At 47.3% G+C, this 19,256-nt stretch overlaps 1 protein-coding gene and 1 pseudogene across 4 annotated transcripts in view; one reads left to right on the forward strand and one right to left on the reverse strand.

The window, feature by feature from the left end:
* Nucleotides 1–3,019: 3,019 nt before the first annotated feature.
* LOC109552425 (small ribosomal subunit protein eS4, X isoform-like) lies at nt 3,020–4,070 on the forward strand (annotated as a pseudogene).
* Nucleotides 4,071–9,102: 5,032 nt separating this feature from the next.
* The window catches only part of TTLL11 (tubulin tyrosine ligase like 11), a 266,029-nt gene continuing 255,875 nt past the window's right edge, over nt 9,103–19,256 (reverse strand). For 3 of the 4 annotated variants that reach the window (XM_073806536.1, XM_073806534.1, XM_073806538.1), the window contains 2 exons: nt 13,112–13,229; nt 9,103–10,316 (listed from right to left, as the gene is read on the reverse strand). In XM_073806536.1, the coding sequence (XP_073662637.1) occupies nt 9,965–10,316; nt 13,112–13,229 (470 nt within the window). In that variant the 3' untranslated portion in view covers nt 9,103–9,964. The remainder of the gene's footprint in view (nt 10,317–13,111; nt 13,230–19,256) is intronic. The other variant, XM_073806535.1, reaches the window with a different exon arrangement.

Raw genomic sequence — 19,256 nt, forward strand, 5'->3', positions numbered from 1 at the left:
GCTTGGCCCCTGCATTTCCCTACAGCAGACAGCAGCTCCTGCCAGGCCCCTGAACTCCTACTCCAGGAGGGAAGGAGGTGGTCCAGGGCCACCAGCAGATCATGGCTGAGCTAGACTTAAACCCAAGCCTCTGATACCTGAGAAGCCCTAACTCATGGCCCAGACCCACCTGCAAGGCTGAACCCAGGGCCTCTGTTGGGAACAAGCCAGCGCCTGAGCCCCTTCAGTTGCACCCTGCACAGGGGACAGGTGAGCACTGCAGGAAAAAAAAAAACAAACCCATTTCAGACCGTGCCCTTGTGGGTTCCCGTCTCCCCTCTCAGCAAGGACTCCCTGCCCTGTTCGCCACCGTGGTTCAGCCAAACCCGTACTCTTCTCGGACCTCCCAGCCAGATGCTCTCCCTGCTCCAAGAGCCAGCCTCCTAGCCCACCGCGGGAAGACAGCGGCAGTGACCCTCTACCCCACCCCGGCTCACCGCCAGCCAGGCGCCCCAGCTCTCACCTCGCTTCCTTCCCCAAAGCAGCCACGGGAGAGGAGGGGACCCCCATTCCTTCCCGAGGCAGCCCCTGGCCGCCCCTTGCTTTCATCACTCCTAACTCTTCAGGCCCTGCCCCTCCTTCTCACAGCATTTAAAATACCAGGTCTCCACCTGCTCTCCAGGCTGGGTTTTCTACACTTCAGACAACCTTTTTTAAAGTGTACTTACTGCCTGCAGGGACTTGCCATCTCCGCCTCCGGCCTCCCGCCCCTTCCCCAGCCCTCTGTAGCCTGGCTTGCCTTTCCCACCTCCACTGCCTCATTGCCAAACCCGTGGGCCACCTCAGTGCTTCCGCACCACTGACCCTGGTTCCCAAACTGGTCCCTCTGCTGAGGTGATGCCCTGTAAACATAGAATTCAAGGAAATAGCAACGACTGGAACAGAAAAATCATTTCATGTTGACAGGCATTTGTAATGAAGGTACAAAACCATGAACTTCCATATGTGGATTAAGGAGCATCAAGTAGAAAGCAAAAACCGCTGGAAATGCAAAAGAAAAAATCGACAAAAATACAGTTGCGTCTGAGACTAACACCTCACTGTTATTAGCTTATGATAGATCAAGGAGGCAATAAGAACCCAGAGGTTTTTAATAATTAATAAGGTTTAATAAGCAGGGATACATCAAGCTCTTACCCTAGAGAGAACACACCTTCTTTCACGTATACTTAGAACATCACCCAAAGCTGACTGCATGTATCAAGAAATGAAAAGCTGAAAAAGCTGGCCAAAGAAACAGTTTGGGGGCTTCCCTGGTGGCACAGTGGTTGAGAGTCCGCCTGCCGATGCAGGGGACATGGGTTCGTGCCCCGGTCCGGGAAGATCCCACGTGCCGCGGAGCGGCTGGGCCCGTGAGCCATGGCCGCTGAGCCTGCGCGTCCGGAGCCTGTGCTCTGCAACGGGAGAGGCCACAACAGTGAGAGGCCCGCGTACCGCAAAAAAAAAAAAAAAAGTTTGGCCCACATTCTGTACCTTGAAGCAATAAAACTAGAGATCACTAGAAGACGTTTACTTAGTTTTTCTTCTATCAGAAAGTTTAAAAAATAAATATTACATCAGTAGGATTAGGTTTTTAAAAGAAATAATCTTCCAGTTAAACAAGGTATACTGATGACATGCATTTATCTCGTTTCCTTTTCAAGCACCACCGTACTGACAGGACTGAAAAGATGATCGCTCATAAGGGCAGAATTAATGTAGGAGGAGATATCAGTATGTAAGAGAATTCGAAAAGCTTTGGCAGATGGAGGTTGATGAAAGAGCATTGACTAAATTAGCAGAGGGCGAGATGAACCGGAAGTGAGCTGATCAAACTTCGACCTAGTCAAACTTACAAGCTTTTGTACAGCAAAGGAAACCATAAACAAAATGACAAGACAACCTATGGACTGGGAGAAAATATTTGCAAATGATGCAACTGGCAAGGGCTTAATTTCCAAAATATACAAACAGCCCATACAACTCAATACAATAAAACAAACAACCCAATCGAAAAATGGGCAAAAGACCCGAATAGACATTTCTCCAAAGAAGACATACAGATGGGCCAACAGGCACATGCAAAGATGCTTAACATCACTAATCATTAGAGAAATGAAAAAACTACAGTGAGCGACCACCTAACACTGGTCAGAAGAGCCATATGAATGGATAAAGATGTGGTACACATATGATCCAGCAATCCCACTACTGGGCATATACCCAGAGAAAACCATAATTCAGAAAGACACATGCACCCCAATGTTCATTGCAGCACTATTTACAATAGCCAGGTCATGGAAGCAACCTAAATGCCCATCGACAGGCGAATGGATAAAGAAGTTTTGGTACATATATACAATGGGATATTACTCAGCCATAAAAAGGAATGAAATTGGGTCATTTGTTGAGACGTGGGTGGATCTAGAGACTGTCATACAGAGTGAAGTAAGTCAGAAAGAGAAAAATATCGTTTATTAACGCATGTATGTGGAACCTAGAAAAATGGTACAGATGAACTGGTTTGCAGGGCAGAAGTTGAGACACAGATGTAGAGAACAAACATATGGACAACAAGGGGGGAAAGCCGCGGGGGTGTGGGGATGGTGGTGTGATGAATTGGGCGATTGGGATTGACATGTATACACTGATGTGTGTAAAATTGATGACTAATAAGAACCTGTTGTATAAAAAAATAAAATTAAAAAATTAAACTAAAAAAAAAGATGTGGTACGTATATACGATGGAATACTACTCAGCCATACAGAATGAAATAATGCCATTTGCAGCAACTGTATGGACCTAGAGATTATCATACTATGTGAAGTATGTCAGAGAGAGAAAGACAAATACCATATATCACTTTCATGTGGAATCTAAAATATGACACAGAATGTACTTATCTACAAAACAGAAACAGACTCACAGACATAGAGAACAGACTTGTGGTTGCCAAGGGGGAGGGTGGGGTGGGAGAGGGATAGATTGGGAGTTTGGGGTAGGGATGCAAACTATTTTATACAGAATGGATAAACAACAAGGTCCTACTGCATAGCACAGGGAACTCTATTCAATATCCTGTGATAAACCACAGTGGAGCACTTTTCATGCCTAGCGCAGCCCTGGCTTGTGGTCCCAAGAAGCACCTGAAGCGTGTAGCAGCTCCAAAGCATTGGACGCTGGATAAACCAACTGGTGGGTTTGCTCCTCGTCCATCTACCGGTCCCCACGAGCTGAGGGAATGTCTCCCACTAATTATTTTCCTAAGAAACAGACTTAAGTATGCCCTAACAGGAGATGAACTAAAGAAAATCTTCATGCAGCATTTCATTAAGATTGATGGGAAGGTCTGCACTGATATAACCTACCCTGCTGGTTTTATGGACGTCATCAGCATCGACAAGACGAGAGAATTTTTGTCTGATCTATGACACCAAGGATCGCTTTGCTGCTCATCATATTACACCTGAGGAGGCGAAGTATAAGTTGTGCAAAATGAGAAAGATCTTTGTGGGGACAAAAGGAATCCCTCATCTGGTGAACCATGATGCTCTCACCATTGGCTACACTGATCCCCTCATCAAGGTGAATGACACCATTCAGATTGATTTGGAGACTGGCAAGATTACTGATTTCATCACATTTGACACTGGTAACCTGTGCATGCTGACTGGAGGTGCTAACTGGGAAGAATTGGTGTGATCACCAACAGGGAGAGACATCCTGGTTCTTTTGATGTAGTTCATGTGAAAGATGCCAATGGCAACAGCTTTGCCACCGGGCTCTGCAACATTTTCGTTATTGGCAAAGGCAACAAACCGTGGATCTCTCTTCCCCATGGAAAGGGTGTCCGCCTTACCAGTGCTGAGGAGAGAGACAAGAGACTGGCGGCCAAACAGAGCGGTGGATAAAATGATCTCTAGGCAACATGAACGGAAGTCTTTGTACTTAATTAAAGACAATACTGCATTAAAAAACCACAATGGAAAAGAATATGAAAAAGAATGTATATATATGTATATATACATGTTTGTATGTATAACTGAATCACTTTGCTGTACAGTAGAAATTAATACAAATTGTAAATCAAATGTAATTCAATAAAATAAATTTTAAAAAAAAGAAAATGGGAGAGGAAAGAAATCTAGAAGCTAAATCCAGGATATCTAACATCCAACTATTGGGAATTCCTAAAGGCGGGAAAAGAAAAGGAAAGGGGAAAGCGATCAAAGGAATCATAAAAGCATATTTTCCAGAGGTGAAGGAAGAACTCAAGTGTTCAGGATGAAAGAACCCAGCACAATGGATGGAAAAAGAGCCCCTCCAGGGCACAGTGTCATAATTCCCAAACATACCAGAGCTGTGTGGATCCGTGCTGGCGTTAGCCAGGAGCCCAGGGGAAGGAAGCAGTGGCTGAGTACATGGGCCTAAGTGAGGAGATAGGAACCATGACTCTGGAGAGCAGAGAGTCTGGTGTTCCTGAAAATTCCTGGTGGAGAGTCTCAGCGAGAGATCCCGGTAAGAAATGGTCAGGTTACATTGAGACTAATCAGGGTGATCATGTGCTGTTCTCTGGCTACAGTCAAGACTAGTTAATGCCCTACAGGGCTACAAAACCACAAGCAATGGGGGCGCCAAAAATCCACAAGTGAACACGTAATACACACACTATGTACACACATACGTAGTGAATGGCAAGTCGAATAAAGATGTATTCCCCCAGGTGATAGAATAATCCGGGGGTGGTCCTCTTAACAATATTCCAGTGGGACACTGGGATGACAGGTTGGGATGACAAGCTGGCCTCCTTCTGCCTTAATTCCAAGTTTGGGTGATTTTTCTGAACACCCCTTGACAATGCAAAGCACAAAGCTTCAGTGACCTGGCAGCAATGTGAGTGACTAAAGCAGGCCCACATCAGAGGACACTCAGACCCAGTGTTGAGAGACAACAGGGAGAGGTGGGGATGGGGGAGAACAGGAGAGCACACACCCTTTCTCCAGGTGTGGCTCCTCCTTGGCATCAGGGACCATTGCCATGGATTTACATACCATCCATTCTCTGCTCACCAACTCCCACACTTTTATACCCAGCTCCACTGCTCCCTGAGCCCTTCACAGGGCCTGTGTCCACTTGGCATCAGGTTTGATATGACCCCAAAACCTGTTCCTCCCTTCATTTTCTAACCCACCAAAATGGCTCTGCCATTCTCCCAGTTGCTCGAGCCAAGAGCCAAATGTGACTCCTTGATTCTTGTCCATTAAAAAGAATGGATAACAGCACAGGAAACTGTAAACAAAATGAAAAGACAACCTAGGAAATGGGAGAAAATATTTACAAACGATGCAACTGACAAGGGATTAATTTCCAAAATATACATACAAACACCTCATACAACTCAATAATAAAAAAAAAAAACCCAATCAAAAAATGGGCAAAAGACCTAAATAGGCATTTCTCCAAAGAAGACATACAGACGGCCAACAGACACATGAAAAGATGCTCAACATCACTAATTATTAGAGAAATGCAAATCAAAACTACGAGATATCACCTCATACTGGTCAGAATGGCTATCATCAAAAATGTCTACAGGGCTTCCCTGGTGGTGCAGTGGTTGAGAATCTGCCTGCCAGTGCAGGGGGCACGGGTTCGAGCCCTGGTTTGGGAAGATCCCACATGCCGCGGAGCAACTAGGCCTGTGAGCCACAACTACTGAGCCTGCGCATCTGGAGCCTGTGCTCCGTAACAAGAGAGGCCGCGATAGTGGGAGGCCCGCGCACCGCGATGAAGAGTGGCTCCCGCTTGCCGCAACTAGAGAAAGCCCTCGCACAGAAATGAAGACCCAACACAGCCAAAAATAAATTTTTTTTTTAAATGTCTACAAATAATAAATGCTGGAGAGGGTGTGGAGCAAAGGGAACCCTCCTACACTGTTGGTGGGAGTGTAAATTGGTGCAGCCACTATGGAGAACAGTATGGAGGTTCCTTAGAAAACTAAAAATAGAACTATCATATGATCCAGCAATCCCACTCCTGGGCATATATACAGAAAAGGTGAAAATTCTAATTCGACAAGATACATGCACCCAATGTTCATAGCAGCACTGTTTACAATAGCCAAGACATGGAAGCAACCTAAATGCCCATAAACATATGAATGGTTAAAGAAGATGTGGTATATATACACAATGTACTATTACTCAGCCGTGAAAAACAATGAAATAATGTCATTTGCAGCAACATGCATGGACCTAGAGATTATCATACTAAGTGAAGTAAGTCAGATAGAGAAAGACAAATATATGATATGATTTTTATGTGGAATCTAAGAAAATGATACAAATGAACTCATTTACAGAACAGAAATAGACTCACAGATACTGAAAACTAACTATGGTTACCAAAGGGGAAAGGGGAGTGGGGGAGGGATAAATGAGGAGTTTGGGATTAGCAGATACACACTACTATATATAAAATAGATAAGCAACAAGGACCTACTGTATAGCACAGGGAACTATATTCTATAACTTGTAATAATCTATGACGGAAAAGAATCTGAAAAAGAAATTATACAAATAAATGAATATTATATATATGTATATATATTTTATATGTATGACTGAATCACTTTGCTGTACACCTGAAACTAACACATCACTGTAAATCAACTACAAAAATTTAAAAAAAAGAAAAGATACATGCACCCCAATGTTCATAGCAGCACTATTGACAAAAACCAAGACATGGGAGCCACCTAAGTGGACACCTAAGTGTCCATCAATGGATGAACGGATAAAGATGATATATATATATATATATATATTTACTGAATAGCACAGGCAACTGTCTTGAATATCTTGTAATAACCAATGATGGAAAAGAATCTGAAAAAGAATGTAGACATATTGTATATACACACACACATACATATAACTGAATCACTTTCTGTACACCTAAAATTAACAGTGTTGTAAATCAATTATAGTTCAATTTTAAAAATATTAAAAAAGGATGGATAGATTTGGAATGATGTTCATCATATATTATGTATGAAAGGCAAGCAGTAGATTGGTATACCCATTCCTTTAAAGAAAATTAAATAAATTACATCACATATAATAAGTTACATAGAAGAACTATGTGGAAGCAAACATATACTATTAATAGTAACTTCCTCAAAGGAATGGTGCTCAGCAGGTGGAAGGGAGGACTTGCATGTTCTACTTTATATTCCTGTTATTGTTTGAATATTTTACGACCAGTTTTTATTTTGATATGGAGCCATTTAAGAATAAATAAAACATATCCATATAATAAAACACTACACAGCCATTATATTTGTAGAATAATAAATGACATTGAAAGATGTTAATAATACATTAGGTATAAAAGCTGATAACAGAATCATATGTCCAGAAGGATTCTGGCTTAGTTTTTAAAAAAAAATCTATTTGCAAAAAGAGGTCTGGATTAGGAGATAGTAGTGTATGTAAGAGCCAGAGCTCGGGCATAAGGGAGACCTGGGTTTCAGCCTTAAGGGCTGTTGATTTGCCTATGATCTTAGGTAAATTGGGAAAGTCCTCTCAGTCTCAATTTCCTTAACTGTAAAGTAGGGATAACAGTATCTACACTATAGAGAGGTGTTCTGTAAGGATTTGCGGAAATAATACTTGTCACCCCTAAACTTAGCACCGTTACTGACACATAATAGATAAATGCTACCTGCTCTGGGAGCAATAATGATTATTCTAATAAAATCTTCAAATAATAATTATTAGGGATATATACCAAGGTGTTAACAAAACACTGACCTAGAGATAATAAATGGCTTTTTATTCCCCCCTCCCATCTCTGTGCTTAATCAGTATTTTCTAAGTTTCTTTTTTCTGACCATACTTTTGCTTTTGTAATAAAAACATATTTGAAAAATAGAATATTTCAAGCCAATAGCCAACATTATCCTTAAAACATAACAGACATTCCCAATGAGGTAAGAAATGACTTAGATGCAGGACTCTGCTGTGTTTCAAGGCAAAAAGGCAGGAAAGAAACTAACTAAACTATTGAGAAAGAAAAGACAAAAGTTAGGGTCATCTTCTTAGAATTTCCCTGGGAATCAACCAAAAAACGCTCCTGGTTCAGTAAAGTGGCTGAATACACAATAAATATACAAAATTGAAACTGCTTTCCCAGACACCCATTGGTAGCTATTAACAGAGTGGGCCTGTGGGTAGCAGGAGAGGCAGGTGGACAGGAGACCTCAAATCTGGACAAACTGGTGAGGCTGTACACACAGTGTGGATAGTGACCAGCCCCCAATCCAGGGAAAGAGCCAGTCTCCAGAACATACCCCACAGTGCACCCAAGCCCCGATCTTATTCCCGTGAACAGTACAATTATACTGCACTGTTACTGAATTTGTATTAAAACAGTCATGTATTCAACATAAATGTTTAACATTTACTGCTATTTCTGTGACTTATGCCACAGCCCTTTACTCCTAAATACTGCAGTGAATATTTACTAAGATTAGAGATATTCTCTTACATAATCACAGTATAGTTACCCACCTCAATTTAACACTATTACAGACTTTTCTCTCATCTAATATTCACATTCCAACATCCTCAGTAGAACCAGTAACATCCTTTTATACTATTTTTTCCCTCCAGCACAGGATCCAGTCTGGGGTCAGAGATTGCATTCGGCTGTCGTGTCTCTTTAGCCTCGTTTAATCTGGAACATTTCTATGACTGTTATCTTTTTTTTTTTTTTTTTTTTTTTTTTTTTTTTTGCGGTACGCGGGCCTCTCACTGCTGTGGCCTCTCCCGATGTGGAGCACAGGCTCCGGACGCGCAGGCTCAGCGGCCATGGCTCACGGGCCCAGCCGCTCCGCGGCATGTGGGATCTTCCCGAACCGGGGCACGAACCCGTGTCCCCTGCATCGGCAGGCGGACTCTCAACCACTGCGCCACCAGGGAAGCCCTGTTCTTTATCTTTTATGACATTGACATTGGAAGAATACGACCAACCATTCCTCCCCCAACCCCCACCCACCCTTTTAAATAAAAATAGTTTTGCATTTGTCTGATGTTTCCTTGTGACTAGTTTCTAGTTATTCGTTCTTGGCCAAAATACTGCAGAGAGCATATATTGAGTCCTTCTTAGAGTAATACATCCGGGGGCACATGACACCTGTCTATCCCTCCCTGGTGATGTTAATTTTGATCACCCGATCAGGGTGTGGTCCAATTTCTCCGCTGTATAATTACTGGGGTTTGTTTTTTGGTCTTGCTTGCAACTAATATGCAGTCTGTGGGGAGACAGTCTGACATCATACAAATATCCTGCTCACTGCCAAAACATCCCCCTAGATTCAGCAACCCTTAATGATTCTTGAGTGATCCAGTCTTTACTAGGATGGTTGCAAAGGATGGCTTTCCAGTTCTAGCATTTCTTCCACTTCACTGGTTGACTCAGAATTTTACTGTAGCAAAGGTCCTCCATTCTTCCTATGTATTTGCTTATCTGTTATCAGTGTGGGCTCGTAAATGTCTGTTTTTATGGGCTTATAATTCATTACTCCACTTGATTGTTTTGGTGCTCAAACACTCCCAGATTTGGCCACTGGGAGCCCCTCCAAGCCAGTGCCTGTGTCCTGTGACACACCCTCGATGTGGTTTTTGAACATTCCCTTACTTTCTAGCCTCACGAGATGTCCCAGGCTCATCACGTACCTACCCTGCCCCAGCTCTGGGATTAGTCATTTCTCTGAGGAACTCTGGGGAATGGAATTACAGACCAAGAGCTGAGAGCTGCTAGAATATCCTTCCTTCTTGACCTTTTCAGCAGACAGAGCTAGGAAATAAATGTAGAGTGTGTGTGTGTATATATACATTCAAACACATATACATGTGCACGTATATATACACATTTTAGAAATCATGAGTTTGCATCTATATCTCCAAATCCATGGAATCTGAAGTTTAACAAGTGTTCTGAGTGACGCCTGCGATCAGAGGAGGGGGAGGGGGAGCTGCTCCCGGACCCCTGCCCCCAGTGGGAGGGGGTGCGGGCACAGCCTGTATGGAGGAACGGACAAGCATACCAACCTGGAGGGCAAATTCCCAGGGAGATTCCTTCCTGGACTGTTGTCTCCACTGGCAGTGAGTCTTGCTTTGGTCTCCACGGTCCACCAAGCCTTAGCGTACCAGTCTGCAGAAGCCTCTCCGTAGGGCCTGAATGATGCTGAAGTAACTCAAATGATGCTTCTTCAACAAATGGGAGCGTGCTGCTAAGAAGAAGGAGGGACTTTGAAGAGAAAAACTGAGGATTAAAGCATATCATTGCTAAGAGCAAAAAACAGAACCCGTGTGCTTAGAAGTCAAAGTTGTGGTCCATACTAGAACTTCGGCTTGAAGAATTATCTAAGAGTATTGCAAAAGACAAATAATTGGAAATCTGGAGAAATAAACAATTATACTAGCAGAAAAGCAGGCAAAGGATATGAAATGGCAAGTCACAAAGAAGCAATACAAATGGACAGTAAATAGGGGAGAATATGCCCATTCGAACTAGTAATTCAAGAAAAGCAAATGAGGACAGCAATGAAAATATGTTTTTGGTCTAACAGTGTTTAGGTAATAGAAACAAAAAAGGAAACAACCTAAGTAGAGAAAAATATATTGAGAAAATGTAAGCGCTGTGATTCTGCTGCATCAGGTATCACATCAGATTGTCAAGGTGAATTTGTTTTGTTATTAGGCTGTAGGGTCCAAGTTTATTCAACTTTGTACACTTAGCACCTAACGATGCTCGGCACAAAGTAGGTTCATAAAAGGAAAGGTCATATTTCTTGACCACAGAGCAATAAAAGTAGGAATTAATCACAAAAGTTTATCTGCCGCTTGGAAATTCAAAATGCATGTAGAAGCGTGTGTGCAAATGTAGGTGTGAGAGCCAGGGACACTAGGTGTGATGGGTGCGGCGTGGGTCCGTGTGGGTAGATATCGCCTACACGTTGGGATGGGATGTGTGTGTTTGAGCGTGGTTCTGTCCAGGTGGTCTGTATATCGGTGTGCATACGTGTTGGGCTGCACCCCACGGGCCTGCAAGCCTTGCAGTTGTCCAGCCTCAAGACCAAAGAAAGAGCCTGGAAACAGCCACGGAGACATCAGTGGTTTATTGGACAGGGGATCTTACACGTCCAAAACAAAGGGTCCTGGAGCAACACTCCATGGTGTACAGCAGATGGCAGGTACGACATGGCAGCCATCTCGGCTACTCAGGGGAGAAGGAGGCTGCCATTTACAGGGGAATTGACATCAGGTTGGCTCATCAGTCACCAGGGAAACCGCGGCCGGGGCCCATCCCTCACGCCCCTCTGGTTAATGACCATCACCATCACGAGGGCAGTTGTTTCCCTTTAAGAAACTAGCAGGTGGAGCCGTTCTGGCCTAAGGACTAGAACAATTACTAGCTGGGGAAGGGGGTAAAGATGCTCAGGTGATAGCGTGTAGGAGAAGCAGGGCCTGGTCGAGCAGGGGACGTACAGAGAGCAAGAGAGCCGCCATCTTGAGTGGCCTGACCACACACTCCCCCGCTACGTCCCCTGCGCGACCCTTACCATCTGGGTCGCCCCTCTTCCGCAATATCCCTGGGGTCAGGTATGCAGAGGGGCACTGCAACCAGATACCACACGTGAGATACAGACAGAGCACCTAACCAGTATCAAGGGTAAGGCACTTATCCGGTCAATTTTTCATGGGAGTCCAGAGCAGGACGACAACGGCATCTCGCTGGAGACCCAACAGTCAGACTCCTTTTGCAGTGAGGCAGCCGTTGTTGCCCAGTCCGTAACCGGATGCCTTCCGCCCAGACTAGGGACCTAAGATGCTTAACAGGCGTGATACAGGGGAGATCGCGACCACTGAGCAAAATACGAGCGGTGACAGCATGCTGGGCTAGAACCACCCCCGCCTGCGGTTATCGCCCTGGCCTGCAGTGCCATGCCATGGAGCAGGCACATGGCAATCGACCGCAGGGCTAATGCAATGCTGCTTTCTCCAGCAGGCAAAATCTGTCCTGTTCCCCACGGGGCAGGGAACCCAAATCACCAGGGCCATCTTATAACGCGCCCCCCCGGGGGCAGATCGCACGGCAAGGGCAGAAGTGAGTTATTGTCCTGGCCCATAGCTGGCGCCGGCCCTTTGGTGGTCGAGAGCCGTAGTCGGATGGGGACTAGTTGGCTCTGGTTAACATAGCGTAGGCACTGGGACGACGGCTCCTGGGATGCTCAGTGATAGTTCCGGGCTTGCGTTAGCCTGCTGATCCACAGCTGAGGGCAGGTTCCCATCCCTATATGGTTAACTGGCCCAGCAGCCTTTCAGTTCGGCCGGCGCCACTGGGGCTGGAGGGCGGGTGAAAACGGCAGCGTGTGGCATTCTTAGCGGCCCATTCCTCAACTTCAGGGCGGGTCCCTTGGTCACCAGTGATATTCATAGGGGTCCCGTATGTCACACACAGCTGTTCTAGACCCCCCAGTGGTGGGTTTTTGCATTGCTCAGCAACGTGGGTAGGCCTTTTGTAATGGCTTCCACCTGTTACGACACACCTAGGCTGCACGTAGCTCTGCCCCCCCCCGCAGCTGGGACCAGGAGCACCAGGGTACCTAGTATTTTGCCATTGCCACAGGCCTCAACCACTCCTTTCCGGGTGACAGGCCTCTGGCCTGTCTCTGAGCTAATATCCCTAAAGGCCGTGTCTGTAGCTGTTTAGGGGTGGAGGGTGTGGGTATCTCGTCTTACCCAACCAGAGAACGCCTAAGTATTTGATAGCTAAGCCAGGTCTGTACATTTCGTCTGTACGCACCAGCCATCCCCGTGCAGTCAGATGAGCCGGGAGCACGGGGCTGCTACTCTTAAACTGGAGAGCGAGGTTAACAGAGCATCGTCAGTGTAGTGGAAGATAAGGACATCTCTCACAGTGGTCAGCTGTCGCAGGGCCCCAAGTGCAGGGGACGGCCCCCGCACCCCGCCCTTCCCCGATCACCACACAGTTTGCGGTTCCCCCTCCCCCCCGCGTCCTTACCTTCCAACATCTCGGCGTTCACAGGAGTTTCCTCGGCTTCCTGGCCGACAGCAGTTGGGCTGCACCCCGCAGGCCTGCAAGTCTTGTAGTTGTCCAGCCATGAGACCGAAGAAAGAGCCTGGCAACAGCCAGAGACATCGATGGTTAATCGGATAAAGTGTCTTGCACGTTCGAACCAGAGGATCCTGGAGCAACACCCCACCGTGGGCAGCAGGCGGGACACGGCAGCCATCTTGGCTACTTGAGGGAGAAGGAGGCTGCCGTTTATAGCGCAATTGACGTCAGGTTGGCTCATCAGTCACCAGGGAAACCAGCAGCTGGGGCCCGTCCCGCACGCATTTCGGGTTAACGACCATCTAGCCTAAGGACTAGAACAATCTCTAGCTGGGGGAGGGGGTGATGATGCTCGTGTGACAGGGTGTAGGAGAAGCAGGGCCTGGTCGAGCAGGGGATCTACAGAGCAAGAGAGCCGCCATCTTGAGTGTCCTCACCATATAGTGATGTGTCCCAGTTTAGTTTGTACAGGGCAGTGGTCAGGGTGCGTGGCACGTGCCGAAGGCAGAAGCTCAGGCCCGTGGGGTCCCAGGAGGTAGGGCGGAGGTGGATGCCTCGTGCCGTGGCCAGGCTGTGGGCGTCAGCGGCTGAGTCCCTGGCTGGCCTGTCCATAGGTCCTGCTGCAGCTGTGGCCAAGGGCCACGGCACACAGGGGCGGGGGTGGGGGAGCAGGGAGACACAGGATGAGGGCTGGGGGGGCTGCGGGGGTGGGCAGGAGGCCAGCGCAATGCCTCCAGACCATCTCTCTGCAAGCAGCACTCACAGTCAGCCCCCCGCACTGGTCCCTGCCCCGCTACCATCTCCCTTCCAGCTCATCCCCTCTTCCTTTCAAGCTATAGACAGGGAGTGAGTTCAAGGTCCTCCCACTCCCACTGGAGGTTTGGGGAAACAGTCCTGGCAAGAGGAGGGAGGCAACGTGTTCACTACAGGAAATGCGCAGGACGATTGCATCCTAATAACTCAGCGCAGATTTCCGAGCAGCACGGCGTCTCCCGGGCTCCGCGGGCCGTGGAATTCAATATGATATGCTTCAGCCTGTCAGCTAATGGGCTGCTGCTGGAGGCCACGTGATCCAACCTTCCCGGGGATGTTAAACGATGCTGAAAAGTGGCCCAGATTTATCTAGCGGCGCAGTGTGTCCCTGCCTGTGGGCGTGTAGGGAAATGACAAGTTATGAAAACAGGTCTTTGTGAGCTAGGTGGGCGGGGACAGGGTTTTCAGGGCTGCCCCGTGCCGGGATCGTCGCCAGCTCACCCAGGTGACACACTGCTCCACGACATAGAGCATCAGTTTCCCCACCTGTTAAATCCATTATTTGATTACTATCCCCTCTCTAACCTGTCATTCATTCCCAGAACATTCCACCTACTATGTACTGAGTTGTGTGCTAGGTGCTGCCAGGGCTGCCAGTGGGATGGACAAGGCCCTGCCGTCCTGGAGGGAGGGGAGAGGGCATTAAATGACCGTCATGAGGAGCGCCATCAATTCTCACGGCCCTTTATCACCGGGGCCGCCGCCAGCTTCCCATCGCCGGGATCCCTGCACACCGTCCCACTCCGTGGTCCACCCTCCAATCCTAAGCTCAGTTGTCTGTCAAACCACAGCCCCGACCACAGTGTCCTCTGAACACTCTCCAGTGGCAAGGAGGACATCTTCAGGGTGACCTGCACTGCCTGCAGGACTGGCCCTCTGCCAGCCTCCCCTGCCCCACGCCGTCCTCGTTCTCTGAGCCGGATCTGTGCGCAGGGCCTCCCTCCGTGCTGCCTCCTCTCTGCTCTTAGTTAACCCCCGTCCATCTCGCAGCATCAGGTGGGCAGGGCCATGTCTGGTTTTGCTCATATCCCCACCTCCCCAGGGTTGGCACGGTGCTGGCAGGAAAGGGAGAGGGGTGAGCCAGCTGAGCAGGCCTTAGCCAGGTCACAGGGTCCCTGGCAGAGGTACGGACCCCCCACAGGGCACAGGGCACGGGAATCCAGAGGGGCCACAGGAGCCAGGCAGGGAAGTGCAGCTGTGAGGATCGTTATCTGACTCACGTGTTTAAAGGTCCCCAGGATGCAGGCGAAGGACTGATGGCAGCTGAGCAGTGGAGGTGGGTGGCGCGGCAGGAAGTCCTGCAGGCGCCCCGGGGGGACGGCGCGGGGCTGGGGAGCCGTGGGTACCTTCCCCGCTGGGGGAGGGATGGAGGGCTGGCCCAGATGGGGGCTGCCAGCGAGGGTTTGGGGTTTAGGAGGAAGGACCTGCTTTACAGCCTACATCCCACTGGCCCCTATCGACCAGGAAGGGTCCCTGGGCCCCCGCTCCCCTGTGCGAGCCCCATGGCAACGGTGTTTGTGCCCACTGAGTCCTCTTGCAATGCCCCGCCCTGGGGAATTTAGGGGAGGGAGAATAACCTGCTCCCTGAAGGGCTTTCATTTATAATCTGGGAAGAGCCATAGACCTACTAAATAAAACGGCCTCAGTACAGACTTGCAGGGTCTACTATAATTACCTGGGAAGAGCCAGTCTGCTGGGCTTTTTTTTTAATTTGCATTTTTCAAAGTGTTTAATGGAGATTTATACAAAAAAAACAGCCTATCGGGTAAATGCACAACTTTACATTAGGCTGAGAAGGCTGAGGGGATACTGGGTCTTCACCCCTCACTCCTCACCTGCACTGGCTTCAGCAGTCAGGAGGCCACCTTCACAGACTAGCAGATACAGAGACCAAACTAGTGGTTACCAGTGGGTGGGTGATGGGGAGGGGAGGGGGCGGGGGCAATCCAGGGGGAGGGGATTAAGAGGTACAAACTATGATGTATAAAATAACCTCCAAGGATATATTGTACAACACAGGGAATACAACTAACATCTTACAATAACTATAAATGAGTATAACCTTTAAAAATTGCGAATCACTATATCGTACACCTGTAACTTATATATCAGTAATATTGTACATCAACTATACTGCCTTAGTTTAAAAAGTTCTTTTAAAAATAAAAGAAGGCTGCCTTCGCTCATTCCCTCATTTATTCATTCCACACACATTTCCCGAGGACCTCCTCTGACCGGGGGTGGGATCCAGGAGTGAATGCACACAGCCCTCCCCTAGAGAGAGAATCACCTTGCAGTGGGTTAAAGGGGCACACAAAGGCTGGGGCGGGGGGACCCAAGCCAGCCTGTGAAAGTGGGGTCAGCTTTGCAGAGGAGGAAGCTTACCAGGCCACAGGGGAGGGGTCGCATCTGGGGCGGAAGGAAGAGCCTGGACCTAGCCCTGGAGGAATGGAAGAGATGGGGCTTTGAGGAATGGTCGAAAGTGTGCTGAGTCCTGAGCTAAGGTTCACCGGAGAAAGAGGCAGCCTCTCGGCGGGCTGCCCCGCTGTCCACCTCCAGGGGATGCCCCCAAGGTCCTTCCCTGGGTGTCACTGCCCCCTGCACAGTGCACAACCCTCACGGCTGCATGTGGTGGGCCTTTTGTTGGGGCGGGAGAAAGCTGGGCCCCAAATGGGCAGGTTCCCCAAACCAAGTGGGGAGTCTGAGCTGGATCCAGGTGGCAGGAAGCCGTTTTGTGTCTTTCGGGAGGAGGGGGACATGATCAGAGTGGCATTTCCGAAAGACCACTCTGGCAGCCTGTGGAGAATTTGTTGAGGTAGAGAGACAGTTGGCTGCCAAAAAATGGCCCGTATAGAACACATATTTTGCCAAAAAATATGACAAAAGCCTAATTCTTTTCATCTGCAAAGTGATGCTGCAAATCAACAAGAAAAAGACCAGTCGAAAAATGGGCAAAGAACACGAGCAGCCAGTTTGTAGGAAAGGAAATACTCATGACTTTGAAACACAGAAGAAAGCTTCTCAACCTCATTTGTAAGAGAAACAAATTCAATCTGTAATGAGATGCTGCCATGTTTTTTTCACCCACCGACTGGCAAAGGTTAGCGTTTTGATAACGAGCCTCGTTGGGGAGGATGGGGGAGCTGGCCCTCTCACACAGTGTTGGTGGGACTGAAAATCGGTGTGGCCTCTTGGGAGGGCAATTTGGCAATATTGATTGCAATTTAAAATGCATATACCCTTTGACCTAGTAATTCGACCTGTAGGATGTACTCATACGTGTGCATAAAGATGTGTGTACAAGAACAATCCCTGCGGCACTTTATGTAGTAACAGAAAACCGGAAACAAACTAAATGCATCGATTGGGGGCCATTTAAGTAAACGAAAATATTCTAAGTCATTATAGTGTATCGCATAATGGCATGACAATGGTGCCATTAAAAATCTGAGGCCAGGGCTTCCCTGGTGGCGCAGTGGTTGAGAGTCTGCCTGCCGATGCAGGGGACGCGGGTTCGTGCCCCGGTCCGGGAAGATCCCACGTGCCACGGAGCGGCTGGGCCCGTGAGCCATGGCCGCTGAGCCTGCGCGTCCGGAGCCTGTGCTCCGCAACGGGAGAGGCCACAACAGTGAGAGGCCCGCGTACCGCAAAAAAAAAAAAAAAAAAAAAAAAAAAAAAAAAAAATCTGAGGTCAGCTGACATGAACATATCACGCAACAACCTCCCAGAAACAGTGTTAAGTGAAAAGTAGAGTGCCGGTTGGTGGATACACACACATGTAAGAATTCATGTACGTGTACAGACTGTCTTTGAAAGGAACACACAAAACCCAGAAACTATAGCTGCCTCTGGGGACAGACTGGAGAATTGAAGCACAGGGGTGAAAGGGAGATTACTTGTCACTGTACATCTTTTTGAGCTGTTTTTATTTGTTTTAGTCATTATATATATGCATTAATATCATATGGGCATTTATATATGTATCTCCACTGCATATTTTTAAAAAATTATTGCAGCTACTATAGAGAACATTATGGAGGTTCCGTAAGAAACTAAAATAGAGTTACCATATGATCCAACAATCCTAACTCTTGGGCATATATTGGGGGAAAACTCTAATTTGAAAAGTTGCATGCATCCCAGTGTTCATAGCAGCACTATTTCCAAGAGCCAAGACAAAGGAGCAACGTAAATGCCCATCGACAGACGAATGGATAAAGAAGATGTGGTACATGTATACAATGGAATATTACTCGGCCATAAAAAAGAATGGAATAATGCCATTTGCAGCAACATGGATGGACCTAGAGATTATCATACTAAGTGAAGTAAGTCAGACACAGAAAGACAAATATCACTTATATGTGGAATCTAAAAAAATGGTACAAATGAACTTATTTTCAAAACAGAAATAGACTCACAGACAGAAAACAAACTTATGGTTACCAAAGGGGAAAAGGTGGGGGGAAGGGATAAATTAGGAGTTTGGGATTAACAGGTACACACAACAATCTATAAAATAAACAAGGACCTACTGTAGAGCACAGGGAACTATATTTTATATCTTATAATAACTTGTAATGGAAAAGAATCTGAAAAAGAATAGATATATTTGTGTATATGTGTGTGTGTGTGTGTGTGTGTGTGTGTGTGTGTATAACTGAATCACTTTGCTGTGCACCTGAAACTAACACAACATTAAAAAAAAGAAGAAAAAAATTACAGCAACCACAAGAAGCCCAGGTGGCTGAGCGTCATTCCCATGCAGCGGAGGCTCATTTTACCATGTCCTCGGGGAATGAATTTCCATGAACGTGAATTTTCCAGATACATTATAAGAATCAAAACTCTTTAAAAGCTTTTTTTTCAATAAAGGAAACCCCTGTAAAATGTATAATATCCTTCCATATTTTATCAAGAGTGTGGAATGTGTGCGAACGTTTCCTGACTAGGAAGCCAAGGGCGCTTTGCCCCTGCACTCAGGGCCCCCGTCGGCTGTAAGGAGGCTCCTGTCCCCCCCCAGCCCGTCAGGTGCCACTTGACACACAGCGTGTGAGCACAGAGGAAGGGCTGAAACAAGAGTGTCATTTCTGGACCGGGAGCCCGGGTCGGGGTTGACGTTCTGGATGTTGTGACGCTGGTGGCTCCCACAGGGGTGGCTGGAGTCCTGGGATGTTTTGACCTTGCAGTAACGGGGGCAGCTGCTTCCCTCTCCCTGCTGTCCACTGCAGAGTCTCTCTGGTGGCCTGTGGGCTGGCGGAGGGCAGGCTACTGCGGC

Source organism: Tursiops truncatus, chromosome 6 (genome assembly GCF_011762595.2).
Source record: "Tursiops truncatus isolate mTurTru1 chromosome 6, mTurTru1.mat.Y, whole genome shotgun sequence".
Lineage (NCBI taxonomy): Eukaryota > Metazoa > Chordata > Mammalia > Artiodactyla > Delphinidae > Tursiops > Tursiops truncatus.